This window comes from Hippoglossus stenolepis, chromosome 19 (genome assembly GCF_022539355.2).
Source record: "Hippoglossus stenolepis isolate QCI-W04-F060 chromosome 19, HSTE1.2, whole genome shotgun sequence".
NCBI classification, from domain to species: domain Eukaryota; kingdom Metazoa; phylum Chordata; class Actinopteri; order Pleuronectiformes; family Pleuronectidae; genus Hippoglossus; species Hippoglossus stenolepis.
Genome location: NC_061501.1, coordinates 11,181,565 through 11,198,722, shown reverse-complemented (window position 1 = coordinate 11,198,722; position 17,158 = coordinate 11,181,565). Strand labels below are relative to the sequence as shown.

At 43.9% G+C, this 17,158-nt stretch overlaps 1 protein-coding gene across 2 annotated transcripts in view; it reads right to left on the bottom strand.

Annotated features, from left to right (window-relative positions):
* Positions 1-17,158, bottom strand: part of stau2 (staufen double-stranded RNA binding protein 2) — an 81,611-nt gene continuing 64,453 nt past the window's right edge. For both annotated transcript variants that reach the window (XM_035143200.2, XM_035143199.2), the window contains exons 14-15: positions 3,102-3,167; positions 1-1,624 (exon numbers count right to left, since the gene is read on the bottom strand). In XM_035143200.2, the coding sequence (XP_034999091.1) occupies positions 1,589-1,624; positions 3,102-3,167 (102 nt within the window). In that variant the 3' untranslated portion in view covers positions 1-1,588. The remainder of the gene's footprint in view (positions 1,625-3,101; positions 3,168-17,158) is intronic.

Genomic DNA, 17,158 nt, shown 5'->3' with positions numbered 1-17,158 from the left:
TTTTTCCACATGAACTGAGGTGTTTTTACTGCATTTCAATAACAGAAACAGCCTTAATACACATTGCACTCACAGCGAAGAAGAAGACACATCCTCAATGTCAGTGAACAAAGTGATTCATACAGTGGCCTTCTTCAAGGGGAGGGGAGTCTGCGGCTCGGACGCAGGCTCCCTCTCTCCGCTGCAGAGGTGCACTCCAGAATGCAGGCGTTAAAAGCACCCAGTTGATGCCTCAGTGGGTCAATACAACACACACAATGGGTGTAGATGTGATCGACAAAACTGTGGGAGGGGGAGAGGGAGGGAGAGAGGAGGGGAGATCCACTGACACAAAATCACTGGAATAGAGAGGACTTCTTTTTCTTCTTTTTTTTCCGTTCACTGGAGGACATGCAGGCCGTACAAAACTCTCCGGAGTTTGGACTCTACGTTTAAAAGTTTACTGGCGTTGAGAGAATGTGCGCGAAAGACGAGCCACTGTCGGTGCCACTGGCCTCTTTTTTTTCTTTTATCTAGTTAAAAAGCACAACTGTGGTGTCCCCTCGGTCTCCGCCGTTGGTTCAGGTGATGCTCCAGTGATGCTATGCCAGTGTGTGCGTGGAGGGGGAGGGGGAGGGGGGGGGTCATGTTAAAAAAGGACAGGCGGACCCTTCAGGAACTAAACGTCTGGGCCGGTCAGCGCGTCTACTGATTACTGCTAACACCAGTTTTGTCCGTTTTGTCCACATGAAAAAACGTTTTCTTGGTTATTTTTCGGAATATGATACTCTTGCAAGTCATACACATCCATATAGATAGATGAACTCTTTTTTTATGTCAGCATACAAGGTAAGCTGGGTGACTATATATGAAGACAACAACTACAACTTTCACAGCACTGGCATTGGTTAATTTTAAATACAGTACTCAAGCATTGTTAGATTAATAAAATAACAAAAAAAAAATAACAAAAAAAAAAAGGAAACGAAACATAATACCCCCGAAAAAATAAGCTACTGTACGCAAGTTGGTTTCTCCCCTAAAATGTTTCGGTTGTATTTCAATGGCATGATGTACATATTTGTTTAACCATACCAACAGACATTTAACCAAAGGGAAACGTGTCTATCACTTTGGATTTCCCAGGATTTTCATACAGTACCATGCATTTATCTCATTAGTTTGTATTTCATTTATTTAGTTCTTCACTTTTTTTTTCGTCTCTAAATTTGGACTGAAATCATCGATAAACGTGTTAGGATAGCGTTGTCTTCACATAGACTCAGGTAATGGTGTTTTAGTCGGTCATTTCTCGGTGCACATCCACCCTATTGCATGGCGACAGGTTTTGCAGGATACAGTGGCGATCGTGGGGGGAAAGGGGGAGACGTGGAGAGGTAAGGGTGGTGGGGGGGGGGGTAGCGGGGAGTAGTGGAGTGTAGGTTGTTGCTGCAGGTTATGGGAGATCAGGGAGAAGGGTGGGGAGGTAGGGGTGGGATTGGAAGGTTTGTGTATGCCGAAAGGAGGAGAAGGAGAGGGGGATGTCAGCTCCTAGACGACAGCCTTTGAATCCTTGCAGACCTGAGTGGTGGTGCCTGAGTTAGTCTGTTTAATGTCCGTCCTCCCTCCCACATGGTTCACTGGTCTGAAAAAGACAAATGAAACTCCGTTAGGGGCGGATTCCGTCCAAGGCCTGTGTACGTTGGAGAATTGTTGTGAGTAATCAGTCCTGCTCCGGGGGAATTTGTTCCAGTTCTTTCCAAACAAGATAGGTGATTCTCGTAAAAACAAAAGTTAGAGGAGAGAAAAAACGAAAGTGGGGCAGCCGTGACTCCAGACACTTAACAAGCCCTTGACCTCACTCTGTTTCACACTACCTGATCAGCTGCGGATGCTTTTATCAAAACGGAGTGATAGTGTGTGTGTGTGTGGGGGGGTGCAGCCACAAGAAAAGTAGCTGAATTGAAAGAAAGAAAAAGCCACTTTCCGTACTGATAACTGTAATAATCTGAGGCTGAGTGACCAAAGAATGGGCTAAAGGCAAGGCGTCGGTAAATTACCGTCTTTCAGGCTAAAATGGCGTTTTCGCTAAAAAAATCTTTGTCCAAACAAGCATTTTGACTCTGTATAAGTTTATATCTCCGTCCTTACTAACACGCCTGAAAACATATCACGTGACCACTGGGCACAACCGCAGACAACAGGGTCAGTAAGACTTGTGATCATCTATGTTGCGTTCTACACTGGCTGCTTTCTTCCAGAAGGAGGTTATGTGATAGGAGCCTGACCAATCAGCGAAGGCTATATCATGACTGAAAGGACCAAATCAGCCCGTTGGGGGTTTCAAAATAGAATGGGGATAGCAGTGTTTCGAAACTTTTAGTGACTCTAAAACTCTGGAGCAGAGTGGACACCGGCCGTCTCCGTAGCAGAGCTGATGCGTTTTTCAAATGAGAACGTGCCTGTATGGATGAACGTGAGAAATAAGGGATTCACTGCTCAGGTGAAAGTGTGATCTCTGTCATATTTGCCCCTCTCCTCTGACGTAAATGAAGTTGTTAAACTGCTCTTTCCTCTCTTTGTTCCTTTGCTCTTTCGCTCTAAACGAGATGCTGGGCTGCGAGAGAACAGCCGAGCCCGAACGTTTCCCAGGACACACCTAATGTGAAAATACCCTGTGATTTCCTTACACGGGGTCCCTACTTTCCTACTTCACTCTCCAGTGTCATCCTTCCTTCCTTCCTTCCTTCCTTTCCTCTCTTTGCTTCTCTTGGAGGAGAAGGGGGATGAGAGGAGGAGGTAGGTTGGAGAAAACCCTCTTCTGTGTCAGAGCTAAGCCTCGGTGGTTGATAGCCATCATGCAAAGAACTGAGCACTGATGGGAGCACGGCACATGTAAATATATATACGCCTACAGCTGCTCTCCTATGGAATAGAAATGTCGAGCGGAAATGTTGGGACGTGTGTGTGGGTGGGGGGGCAGATGATGGGCCACTGATAATTTATAATGGGACAGATTGGTGCGCGCACACACACGCACATTTGGATCCTCAGATTCACCCTGATTGGCCGGTTGGTAAAACATTGCACGAGCGTGGAGTTAGATCCGTGTTCTACCGTACCTTGATGGGGCCGTCCACCGGGTCCAGTCCCTGCTCCGACAGCTGTTTCAAGGCACTTAGAGCAGCCTGAGAAGAGAGAGAACAACAGATGGTCGAGTGAGAGAGGGGAGGAAGGGAGAGAGGGAGGACGGAGGTGGGAGGAGAGTGAGTGTCACCCTTCAGCTGCTTTTCAAATAACACTTACTCTGGGAAACCTGATGCCAGCAGGACACTTTCCCTTCACTCTCTGTTGTCTTTGGCTCCTCTCCTCTCACTGTTTATCTTGCGTTATTGGGTTAACATTTCCACTTTATGTTTTGGCTGCTCTGCATTTTCCTAAGTCAATGTGAGTGACATCTGTATTCCCTGTGACCACAGCTAAACTAACAGCAGCAGGTCCGAAACCTAGAAATCCTCGAGGTTTTGACACACCACACACGTTATGATTTAATCTGTGCAGCCCCAAACCCACACCAACAAGCAGTAAGTGAAAATAAAGCTGTGTGCATGTAAATGTTTTACTGTTAATTCTGAAATTAAGCTCCTGAGCTTTCAGTGCAAAATGAGGCCACTCAGGCACACCAGATCTACCTCATATCCACTCATCTGTTGCAATGTAATTCCACGTCTTAAAAAATAACTTTATCTTCCTATATTTCTATGAATTTACTCTGTGCAACTTAAAAATGTTTCCCTGGCTTGTTTTGCCAAGCTCGGACCAAACATGAGGTCATTTCCTTCCTGCTCATCGCCCGTCTGTCTGTGCCAGCTACAGGGGCTGCTGGATGTGAGGGGGTCAGGTCTACTATCATAATAAATGCAACATGTGTGGGAGTCAGGAGGTGTAGCCTGGACTGGGCCAAAAGCTATGTGTGCTAAAGTCAATATAAAGTCTAATTAATGGAAAAGGGTTTGTTAGAAAAACTTTTATTTGACACCTATTTACTGCATATTCAGAGAGCGCTGATCCACACAATTAATGTCACAACCAGACACCACTTGTGAACCACTTCTAGCTTAAGTGTGGCAAGCCGAGCTGCTCAGTCTCATATTAACCAGGTTGTAGGTCTGATCCTGACAAGGACACTTCCTCTATCGCAGCGATTGGCTCCAGATGTGTCTCTGTCTCTCAGTGTGGGCTGACTATGAGCTGAGTGGGGAGCTGGGGAATACACTTTATGTCCCGGAGGAGCTGACACCAGTGGGTCTGTGCAGACCTCTACACATCATGCTAATCATTAAGGGGGACCACCGTTGAAATACTGTATCTGAAATTACCCATAGACACACCATCAGCCTGATGGATGAATCTGCTCGATATTATATTACATAACCTAACATTTCTCATTTAGGATCTGAGCATAAAGAAATCCTAACACAGCAAAGCAAGATTCCTGTAATTGGTTTGTTAGCAACGATAATGTTTTGGCATTCAATTAACATGTTCACACGTTTCAAAACATGTTCATCTGTCATGATTGTAATGAATAAAAAAATGCAATCAATCATCGTTAGATTTAGTCGTAGTTTCATTTACCAACATCATGCGACACCTATTACTTATTGTAATAGGGGTATTTTATTTACTTTTTAATATTTAAAATATTATATAATTTTATTGTGGTTTTATCCTCTTATGAAACAATATTTCATTATGAGAAGTTCTATACAAAGAAAGCTTATTATTGTTATTATTTGGTTTTCCATCTTTCTGAACTAAAACCTCAATAAAAACATTATTTTTATTATCCGACAACAGCATTTCGAGTACAAACAGTCAGATTTAACTTCATAAATGTACATGACTATAAGAAAAGCTGAATAAAATAATGCCAACACCTCCACTTTATAATTCTACACATCTGGATCTACAGGGGTTAAGACGAGCCTGGATCCATTATGTGCTATCACTGGTTAATCAGAGCTGAGATAAGGCGTAATTGGCTCTGCTCAGTAGATGAGTGAGATGTGACGACTGCTCGCTGCACCTCATCATGAAGCCCACCTACCGCTCTCTGTGCATTCATCTTATTACAGATATCAACTGTGTGACACATCGACCGGTCTCCTCGTGAGAATATCTGACTGGCACACGTTTTCCTGACGCTCTCAGACACACAGACGAGAAGCGTCTCCATGTGAATGATGGTCTGCTGCTTTAAGCTTGTACGCACCGAGAGGAAACATTCATCACACTTTAATCCTGACAAAATATAAATCCCACTGCACGGCGTATCAACGTGTCTCTGTGGAATGCAACGTACAGAGGAGGATGTTACAGACTATTATCTGTGCGCTTTCTCCCAAAATCATTTTCAAAGCGTTTAACTTCAGATTATGAGAAACATAAGACAGGAAGCGTAATTCATGACTCACAGGTGCAAGGGTCAAAATCTGGTTTATATCCATCACATTGAGGAAAAAAAAGCTCTGTGATACTTACAGGTACAAAAAAAATCTGTAACAACAATAGTGGTTTGAAAAATTGATACTGTTGGGTTATTACTTAGGGCCTTTCTCCAGAGACTCAGAAATCAACTAAAGCCCCTCTAAGTCTGTAACAGACAATTTATGGTGCAATGTGTTTTTTTCTCTGCGAAGATCTGACAGCCTCCGAGATTTAGGGGCTTATACTTGCAGTGATTTAAGGTGACAGCCCAGTAGAACATGACAGCTGAAGGAATGTTTTCACAATTGTACTGTTAATAAACATAAATCATATGAAGGGGACTCTTGATAAAACAGTTTTTTTTTGCAAATCCATGTTCGGTACCATCACGACACCCAACACTGACCAGAGCTGTCCACACACACCGAAGCAGAAAAAGTAATTAAGATAAGGGGGAAACTTAACGCAGCCGGGTTCATCTCAGACACATGATCAGTGTCACACCCGATAAACAACAGGGACACATCAAACTCCCGTTGCCTCCGGTGACCAATAAATTGCAATCACAACCAACTTCCCCATGATTACTTCTTGTTTGTTGTATTTATTCAATCGGTTTGGGACCTTTTTTTCCCTCCCTAAGTAAATAGCTTGAGCCCATCTGTTGGAGGTTGGGGGGGTGGTGGGGGTGACTGGAGATAAACAGCCATAAATCAGGGGCTTGACGGCGGCAGTTCTGCTGATATACGACAGGCAGGTATAAAGGCCGAGGCAGCCAATCCCTGAAGCTCGGCGGCTCAGCGAAGGACGCGCAGCCTAAGACAAATAGTGGGCCTATCTGTGGGAATGGCAGGCAGTGAAATCATTATTTTTCTAATGAGATAAGTTGGCAACGTTAGAGGCAACCGCTACACTGATGCATCAACACCAGAGGAGTATGTTTAGTCTGAGGCCGTGACATGCAAGGTGGAGGTGGTCCATCGCTGTCACGGAACAAAGAGAGAGTATGAAACTTTAGAGACAAAGTGCAAAGAGAAAGCTCTGAACTGAGTCATTAAGGAATGGGAGAGGGACGGACGGCCAGAGGATTTGGAAATTTAAGTTTTTAACAGAGAAAAATGGTTTGTTGGCCACGAAAAGCTCCCCCACATCTGAAGCTAGAAAGGAACATGCATTTCCTTTCTCAATGTGTTGTCCAACCACTTCTGCACCAAAAGTGTTTATAGCTATTCTGAACAGCCAATCCAAAGGAGAGACAGGCCAGCCATTTAAACTTAACAGCACATATTTTAACAGTTATTCACAATATTGCATTTATACACAAGAAAGGATGAAAATTTAAAACAAAGCCTCATTCACATCTGTAAACTCCATTGGCCCAATAATGCTGCTCCAACACCAAAACACAGGATTGTTTGGGAGAACATTCAATGCTTTGTTTTGACAATGTTAACATCTACAAGCACATATTCTAGGTAAATACCTTGAAACAAAAATAGCACTGTGCTTCTTTTACCTTGTAACCATCATAATGTGAAATAATTAAAGACAATAACACTTCAATACTTCTCTCGCACTGGCAACATGCCCACACCAGCAGCTCTTTGGCTTCGCTATGGGACAAGTCACCTTCATCACCTCCTCTTCACTTATCATCTTTCCTCACCCCAACTTTAGATAACAATCCAGCACTCACCACCAATCCAAAACTGTAGCGCCCCCATGGCCTCTTCACACATGGACTCATTCATCCATCTATCTAGTTGTCCCTAGTTCAAAGGCTTGGACAAACAGTGGTCAAATGTGACGGCGTCTGAGGAGGATCCGCGACCGTGGCCGAGCTCCTGATGTGGAGTGACAAGGGCAGCTCATTTTTCTGGGCCTGCTGCGCCCTTAATGGCTTCCCCAACAGAGGGTTTGCCTCCATCAGCGGCTTAGCAAAACAAAGGCCTAGTCCCACAGGAGTCCACAACATGGGCCTGATGGATCTGATGGATCGTTGGATCACACTGACCCTGACAAATCAGACCCTTGTGTCAGCTCTCGCTACTGGACTTCTTGGTTCTTGGGAAGAAATGAAGACATTTTTGGGAATGAGAGGCTGATGAGACAATGTGAAAAATAGAGAAGAAAAGGGATATGAGAGCGTAAGGGCGGAAGGAGAGGAAAGGAAATGTTTGGTGGGAAAAGGAACCAGAGATCACAGGGGACAATCCTTCGATCTCCATCACTTCACCCTCTGTCCCTGAGCAGCCATCAAAGACATCAGGGAGGTCCAAATGAGCTAAAGAACACCAGCACATCATTCAATCTCGCATACTTGGATCTCTTTCTCTCCTCCTACTCTGAATCTTCCTAGTAGCAGAAGAAAGGGGAATGTTACCCTAGTTTGCTTGTTCTCTTGACATTATCTGATCAGATCCTGCCTCTGCTCTGCTGGAGGCCAGATGAAAGCACAGACACCAGCGTAAGGTTTAACCCAGTGACCCATTCTCTAGAGTAGTGTTATATTTACCTCTTTAGCGAGCAGATACAAATTCCCAGGGCTTTCTGTAGCTCTGTACGGTCCAGCTGGACTAATCAAACCCTTCTCTAATCTTAAGTACAGGCCAAGGGCATCAGCGGCAGCCTCCCATCTTTGCTTTGATCCTGCGTCATTATCTAAATCATCCAATGGAACAGGAAGCAGGAGCTGCTGCAGCGAGGGTCCAAGAGTAACTTTTAGGTCTGTCTGCCAAAGGCAGGTAAAATAAAAATACTTTTCACTCGCCACAGAACAGCACAGGTCGGTGTTTTATGGGCTTTCCCAGAAGTTTGCACCATTTGAAGTATAGTATAACTAAAGCATGAATCTTGGAAAAGGCCAAACTGGGTCCCATCCACAATTTTCTCTCTCTCTTTAGAATCTCCCCTCCTCTTTGTCTGTCCTCTCCTGAGTTCTATCTTCAATCTCAAATCGGTGTTACCTCTCTGTCTTTGCAAGCGAACAAACACAATAATTATGTTTATTAATACAGGCTGAAGACATTTAACAGTTTTTATGTAAAAACAGTCTTTGTTATGGCTAAAGAGTAGAGCATTGCATCATTTACAGAAACAATATTTGGCCGGACACACCTCCGCACTTTTACCGAGTACCACTCCACTACTGATTTACACAAACTCCAGAATCGTTTTACAACCATTTCCAGTTTCTTCTTAGAACTCGAGATGACGCTGGGGTGGGTGGACCGTAAACCACACCGCTTGCTTTTGTTTGCTCAACTGTACAATGGACATTCATCCTCTAATTCTGCCATAACATGCTCGCTGTCAGGTCTTAACAACACCAGAAAGAGTCCGATTAATGATGGGTGGCTAGTGCTGAGCCGCTGTGGGGCGGGGCGCGGGGGCGACTCGGAACATGAAGGGGATAGGGGGACGGCTACTCATGAGGATGATCTAAGGGATGTCCACTAGACTAAACAATGAAAAGAGTGGATTTCAAACAGGGTGTTTTACAGGCAGGACCTGGGAAGAAGGAAAAATGAGTGCCCTGTTGTCAGAGTGGTTCTGAAGCTGGATATATTGTTCTGGAGAGGGCTTGTTCTGTTTTCAAAAGGCCACATAAAACCTTGACAGTGCTCCCTCTTATTGCCCTCACTCCCAAAAGCACAAAGAAATATGAGAAGAGAAGAGAAGTGAGGAGGAGAGAAAATCCCAGCCTTCCTTTTCTTTCCGATGTTAGCCCTGTTGTCACTACCGTGCCATCACGTCACATATTCCTCTGATGTTCATTAAGTTCCTTTAAACATTATCTATCGCAGATCTTTTCCTTTCTTCCTTCTGTCATGCAGTCTCAAGCTTCTCCTCATCCCTTGGCTTTCGTTTCCTCTAAATTCTTTTCTTTTCCTTCTACCCACATCAAAACCCTGGACAGGGATCACTCGATCATTCCCGGATAGCTCGCGGAGAACACCTGTGTGTGCATGAGTGCTGGCAGTGTATGGGTCTATTTGTTAATGCGGTGTGATATGTACATGGATTCTTGAGTCACTACAGAGAAAATGTATTCAGATCCTCGCACCAAATCTCTTCTTCACGCTCTCTCCAGATTTCACATCCTCTTCCACATCAGAGGCATTGATAAAAAGGGGCAGTGTGCGCTGGCTGTGGCCTCGCTGTAGCCTGACATGACGTTGATTCCTCTGAAGTAGCACTTCACATCTGCCGCTTCACTTCTTGTGCAACAGTGTACCAACTGTTAATGTTGTACAGCTGAATAAACTTATCTGTGAGAAAATCTATTTGATTTCTGCATACTTCTCAGTCGTGTGTGCATGCTACCGCATTACGATGACCAGAATTCCTGGAGTGGATAGTGTGTATTTTAAAATTTTTTTTTTTTGGTGTGTGATGAATGCTGAAGGATGGCTGAGCTAAGTTAGCGGGTAACGGCTGTGGGGCTCCCCAGGGGGGCAAGCCTTTGCTGACATGGGAAGCCATAAATAAGGGCCCGGGGCGCAGCGCCATGTCATGCGTCATTTGGGCCGGAGAGGCCTGCTTTATCCCCTCCCATCTCCGAGCTGCTGAGCATGGCACCTCCTAGGGCGTAATACAAAACATATGAGCAGAGGGCGAGGGGCAGAAGCTCCTCAGCATACCATACTCCTGCCTTGTCAGCAAAGCATCTCCGAGGAAAAGCAGATACAGCCGAAGACGACCTCTGTGATAACACTGTACTAGTCTGCTGCAATCAAACTTTGTCAAGAGGCCGTACCCTAATCACTGAGCTTCGTGATTACCTCCGCCAAGAAGATTATGTTTTCACCCATGTTTGTTGTTTGTTGATGTCTGTTTGGTTACGCAAAAAGTTCTGAGGCAATTTGCACCGAACTTGGAGGGATGCGGCACGGGCCAGATGAAGAACCAATTGAATATTGGTGCAGATCCAGTTAAAGGAGCAGATCACAGAAGTTTTTTATCATACATTATATCACACAACGTACTTTTAATCACTTGTGAATGATTCCCACATGTATTAACTGCTGATAAATACTTTATAACACCAAAAATATGAGCCAATTTAAAAAATATCGGATCATTCATTACTCATTGGAAAAGATTCAAACCCATATTAGGCCAATACAAACACAGAGGGTGAGCAGTAAGAGGTGAAGAGAATAAGGGAGATTAAGAGTGACTCAACACCGGTCAGATGACACATTCTCTGACCAAGAAGAAACACGTGTCACACTTTCACTTTGCTTTATGAATGGAGAGAGTAACATATCTCCATTGAGAAAAGAGCGTGACACCCACAGGAAGTTACGCAGGAGAAGCTATATTTCGGTCTACCCTCAATATTTCTTAACTTATTCCACGGTTGCTGATGAGTAAGTGACTAAATACAGCCTGATATGAGATATGGGGCATGAATAATGCAGTAGTGATGGAAGTACTGTGTGTGAAAAGAAAAACAGCCTCAAGGCCAGTGACTCACCAACATGACCACTGACAAAGCTGAAATGCATCTCAAAGAGATGGGGAGAAGACAAGGGCCCTTAAATTTCAATGGCCAATCACCCCCCCCTACCACCGCCACACACAAATGCAACCTGGGTAATTAGACACAGTCTAGGTTCTATTCCTTTGTGACTCATTCAATTTATTCATAATTCATACTTCACTTGTGTTCAGAGAATAATGTTGTTAGTCATCTAAAGAAAAAGTCGAAGGGCTCGTCAAATCTCATGCTAAAAATTCATTTCCTAGGCTCAGTGTAAAGAAAGCCCCTTGTGACTGTTCTAAATTGTTCATATCTGTTTCCATCAGGATTACAGAGGCTCCACAGCAGTGTTACATCACCTCGTCTTCACCTGCAGAGATATACCTTTCTATCCCGAAGGGAGAAGCTTCTATAATCCTGAACAATCGGACTCAAATTGCCCTCTGGGAGGTACGAAAAGCTGCAGGAAGAAAAGCGAGCCTTCAGGCACTCGCTCTCTTATCAGTGGAGAGATATTGATCGTTCCCAAGGGGCGTCCCATTTCTCCCTTTTCTGCTCTTCCGAGCCTTTCTACGTTTCTTTGTGTCGAAAATTGACCACATGGTTCTCTTAACTGCCCTCTGTCTGCCAATCTTCAATGTCATGAATAGAAAAATGAAAAACTTCCACTGTTTGCTTGGCGATGAAGTCTACAACTTAAGCCGTTTTTATATGAACTCCGGAAAATGTCCAGACATGTCCACACTTTTCCTTTTAGAAATGAAGAACAGAGAAGGAGATACGAGTCAGACGCATTGACAACAGCAGGAGAATGTCCGGAACATTCAGGCGAGAGACTGAGTCTGGGTAGAAGGACACGACATAACGTATAAATGCCTGAAGCAACTTACTTGGACATTTAAGTTCTCGCACACTTCCCCTCCTGATAAATTCAGGAAATAGTCTGGAGTTCATTGCATGTCTGACAGCGGCATTAGTTCAAGTGGGTGTGGATACAAATGTGATGGCAGTACCTGGCGGCTACACAACCAGAGGGATCTTTTCTATCTGCAGCCTGGAAGCATAGGCAGCAGTTTGCATAGATCATATACTAAGTAAAGACACTGCAGTGAGCCGTATCAATTGCTTGTTCGGATATCAGCCTGGATGTCAAAGAGCATTGCAGGCTGTTATCAGCCCTACTGTTAAAATTGGAATCTGTCACTATACATCGTTGGGTAAGTGATAGACGCTAAACTTTACAGAGTTATTATTAAACCCTATTTCATCACAATGACGTCAAAGGCTCCCGGTTGTCTTGGGCACAGATTTTCAGAATGAATTAAGGCTAAGGGTACGCCTGACAATAGAAGTTTGTGCAATGTTTCAGCTGAGCGCATATGAAGGCAAAAGTGTTGATGCTTGTTCAGCATGATCACACTCAAAAGTGGGACAAAAAGACGGCAGCATCAGAGAAGTTCTGATAATAACTTCAGACTTTCAGAAAGTTTTCTACTCAATGGCTCCTGATGTGTTGCATTTATTTCTAAGTGGAAAATTAGGCAATTGTGTGAAGAATGAAAAAAGTGAGCGAGAGGGAGTCCAAACTCTTCTTGCTCTCTTTTCCACACCTTGTCAGATTGATGGTTTCAGAAACTCACAAGAATCGACGGACATAGTTGGTAAGGTATGTGGCCAGGACGTCCAGACACTCTTTCGAATAATCACTTCATCTAAAGCATGCTCTCCCCTTCAGACCAACAAAAAAAAGGATGACAAGATTTACAGAAGAGGCTGACAGGTGTGGAAAGGCAAAAAAAGAGGAACTTGGGAATGTAGTATATGAAGGGGTTAAGATAAAGGGTGAGTGGAGAGGGGTTAAGTGTCTTACTGTGACAGCCGGCAGCTGCATGCAATAATCCCAGACTCTCCATCATGAGCCCTTTATGTTTTCTTGTCAGAGACGGCAGTGTGTATAAGAGAGTGGATGTCTGGTGGAAAAATCATCCGGTAACTAGAGAGCACACGGAGTCAGACAGCATTTTACACCTTCCCCTCGTCTCTTTAGGCCAATTCATGGCTTCCACTTGCCCTCGGACGGAAGCGGACGTGCTGCGATTCATACTAAAATCTGGGGAACGAGTACGCTAGGGTGCACACTGGCAAACATCACCGCCGTCTGAGAGGAGGACGCTTGTTTGATTGAACTACATGGCTGTACGATACGAAAAAGTCAAAAAGGAAAACCATGTGTGTGAGCTCATACTGTGGACCCTCACGAGCTTGGACAGGTGATGAATTTTACGTCATGAAAATGTTCATCCATGTAGCTCATTCAGTTCCTTTGTGCATTGACTTATAATCACCTCAGACACACGAGGGACTATCTGTAGAACGAGGGACATATCTGTGACCAGTGGATGGATATTTTGTCTTTGACTTAAATTACAAGAAATGCTGAGAGGGGCTGCAACTCACCGTGTGACTGGGCCTTTCGAGCCCGCTTATGCCTAAAGGAGCCCCCTAAGTGTTATGAAAACTCTCCTATGTTCCTATGGCAACTGTCAGTGTGTACTGCAGACACAGATTATGTATTAGGCATGTTTACCAAAAACAATAAATTCCATAATGCTTATATCAAGGAGCAGGCCTCGCTGGGTAGGGCTCCTATGACCAGGCTGATTTTCTGATCAACACGTCCAGGGGCGACACGCACAAGCCAAATACTACAGGGGAAAAAAAGATAATGTAATGCACAGTGAAAACATATGTCTATTTAAAATGTTAGCATAATGCCATTACCGAGCTGGTCTGAAGCCGGCGGCCCTGTCACAAAGTGTTCATAAACAACAGGAACCGATCTCAACAGGAACAAAGACATGTTATGGGTTCAGTCTGCAAACACCGACGTGAGCCAAGGCCAGACGCAGAGTGGCTGACGTGATGAGCAAACATAAATTCACATAGGCACGGTGGGCCTCACATACACCATAAAAGCAGCATGACATGATCTTTCCAAAGGCGGAGAGCAAAGGAAATTGAATATCCTGTGTGTGCCACAATTTTGACCAGATAGGACATTTTTTAATATCAAATTTCTGTAAAATATCATGAGTTAGGGCGAGAATAAAATCTAATGGGATTAAATTGAAATGATTCAGAATTATTTTTTCAGAATACGCAGCTTTCTTTATAGTGACAAAAAAGTTCAGAACCCTCTCCCCACTCTGAAGCAGTAGCACATTACAGAGGATATAACCCATTATTTGTCAGTGATGCTGTGATTTCATCCACTAAAGAGCAATAAGTACTTAATCCTCTGTGGGCAAGTTTTACGAGCTGCCTCACACATTTTTACAGCACGGCAAACAGACAGTAAACACCAGGAAGGCGCTGCACTTTAACACATGATTAAGACACAGCTAATTAGATTGTGGACAGTAAAACTGTGAGGATAATCGTAAAAAAAAAAAAAAGGGAGCAGCGGCAGGGCCGAGCGAGGAATCGGGTGCAACCAGCAGACATTTAAGTCAGGGCACTCCAGGTCACTGACAAATGATCGTGGCGGGGTGTCTCATTTCTGCTGCCTTGTCTGTGGCCAAAATGTAAATTGCAGACTTTCTGAGGTAAAAAATGAAAAGACTCTCACACTCAAGCCCCTCATGTCCACCATCCATCCATCGCTCCATTCTTCTCCTATGCAGTGGCTGGTCCCATGAAACAGGGGTCAGGGTACTAATGGAGGACCTTGTGGCCTTGTGCGCCTTTGGAAACAACCCCCTCCACTGCTTACTCTCTTATAAATCAAGCAGGCTTCATTGAGAGTGGCAGAGTCCTCTGATGTCCCAGCCATGTCTCATTTCAAAGTCCATCTGAAGGCTCACACGGTTCCACGTTTACTCACTGGGCACAAGGGAGATATGTGTGTGTGTGTGTGTGTGTGTGTGTGTGTGTGTGTGTGTGTGTGTGTGTGTGTGTGTGTGTGTGTGTGTGTGTGGAGGGGGTGAGGGCGAGATTCAAAGAGAAAAAGACTGAGAGAGAAACTGAGTGAGAACGAAAGAAAATGAGTTAGGGTCTAGAGAGAAGCAGGGGGAAATTAGAAATAGAAAAAAATGTCCCTGAGGGAAAAAGGGGCCTCTAAAACAAATGTTTATTTAGTAACTATGCCGCATTAGACCTCTCACTTGAAAGCATGTACAATAAATCAAACCATTTTGGGAATCACTTTAACACAGTGTGCACTTGTGTGTGTGTGTGTGTGTGTGTGTGTGTGTGTGTGTGTGTGTGTGTGTGTGTGTGTGTGTATTGGCATTTGTGGAGGTGGTGTAGATAAAATGCCTTCCTCTGTTGTACATGTACAGTTTACAAAGCATCCGCAAGTGCAATCAAAACATAATTTCCCTCCCTTCATGGTAAATTGAGGTGTGTTTTCTATAGAAGGATAAGTGATTGAGATAATGACATTCTGCGGTTTGCTCGAGTCCATGCATTCATAACAAAGCCAGATGAGTTACATATGGATTTAAAATTAATGTTTTCCTGACTACAGTTTTCCATAGCACTTCTCTCTATACATCATGTGAATGACGCTGAGAGCACCTAATCTAAACCAGTGACACATACAGTCCCTCTTGAGGCATATAGCAGGAAAGGAATTGCATTTCTTTGCAATCAATATGATTTTGAAAAAAGAAAAATGGCAGAACAGGGAGAATATCAGAGAATATTAATGCCTTAAATCCAACCTTGAGAAATGCCTCAAAATATGATGTTACATATGTTAAAGCAATAGTTCTGTTCTCTTGCCTGTTTGAGGGTTGAGTGAGAAGATTAGAACCACACTCACATCTATAAACCTGTTTTCAAACATGAACTCCAGAAATATCTGAACAATTGGGTGAATATTCAGCAGCAGGAGATTGTAAAGATTGTAAAACATTTTTGTTTACTTGAACCTTTAACTAGATCTTTCACTTGCCAGCAGATTTCTTTTCTGTTTATATGCCTTTTTTTGTCATGTCATTTTAACAGCAGATCCTATTGGTTTTCATTTTCCTTAAAATTATAAGATAGAGCATTTTCACCAATTTCCCAGGGAATAATTAATGGATCTTGATGGGAAAAAACAACATTTAAGTGACTGTTATCCGAGTTTGTGCAATTTGGTGCAACTTGATGGAATTTAAGGGACCATTGGGCTTTGGCGGTGGTATGCTCTCTAATGAGGGCCATTCGGCTTAAAAATTAGAGTTTACACACTTATATACACCAACATTGTGTACCTGAAATTGCAATTAAGCTCAATTGGTCTCATCAGTAGAGAATATTCAGGATAAATGCTTGCTAAACCACTACAAGCCTTTAAGGCTGCGAAAGCTGTCACACTCAACAGGAGGGAGCAGGCCTGTCTGTTGCTCAGCTAGATGAAACATGCAAAGTCAATCTCCCCTAAAAAAACACGATGCATCTCCTCTTTCACTTGCCGCTGCGATTTCTTCCTCTCACGTTAAGTAGCGACAGTGTGGTTTGCTTAATCCTTTCTTATCTCCTTTAAATGCAAAGGGAGTTTGCATGTAAAACACAACACAAGCTGCCACTTGTGACTTTATTTACCGAGGAGATTTAGAAGGGCATGAAGATACTGTTTTGGGGGCAGGCACACACACATACAGTGTTTACATAAACCGCAGGAGTATGTGACACCTTAGTCGTAACTGGTGTTAACCCCCGATGTGCCTGTTGTTTTGAGTGTTTCAAAATGTCTGCAGTTTGAGGCCTGAGAACGCGTTAACATCAAGAGGAGAGGATGGTGGTTGTGATGGTGGGGGGTGTGGGGTGGGGCGAGGCACAGACAGACAGAAAAACATTCCCCAGTCGCTACGCTCATCTCCATAACTCAGTACGCAGCCGCAGAGCGCTGATCCTAACATGGGACATTAACGACCCGACGCCCACCACCGTTTCATTTAGGGGCTAATTCATGTCTGCCACAACAGAGGGGCTCATCTTTATTCCTCCGGGTTGTATTTAGGGTTAAATATATGACATGTAGTAATTCTGTATCAGGCAGGAGGAGCCTCGTCTCACACGGTTGTGGACCTGTCAGCGAAATCTGAGTGATACCACACCGTAATCACACTGTGTGCGATAGAAATCAAAAACAACTTTTACAAACAAATAGCATCCAAGCATCTGGGAGATCTGATTTCATTTAGTCAGGAA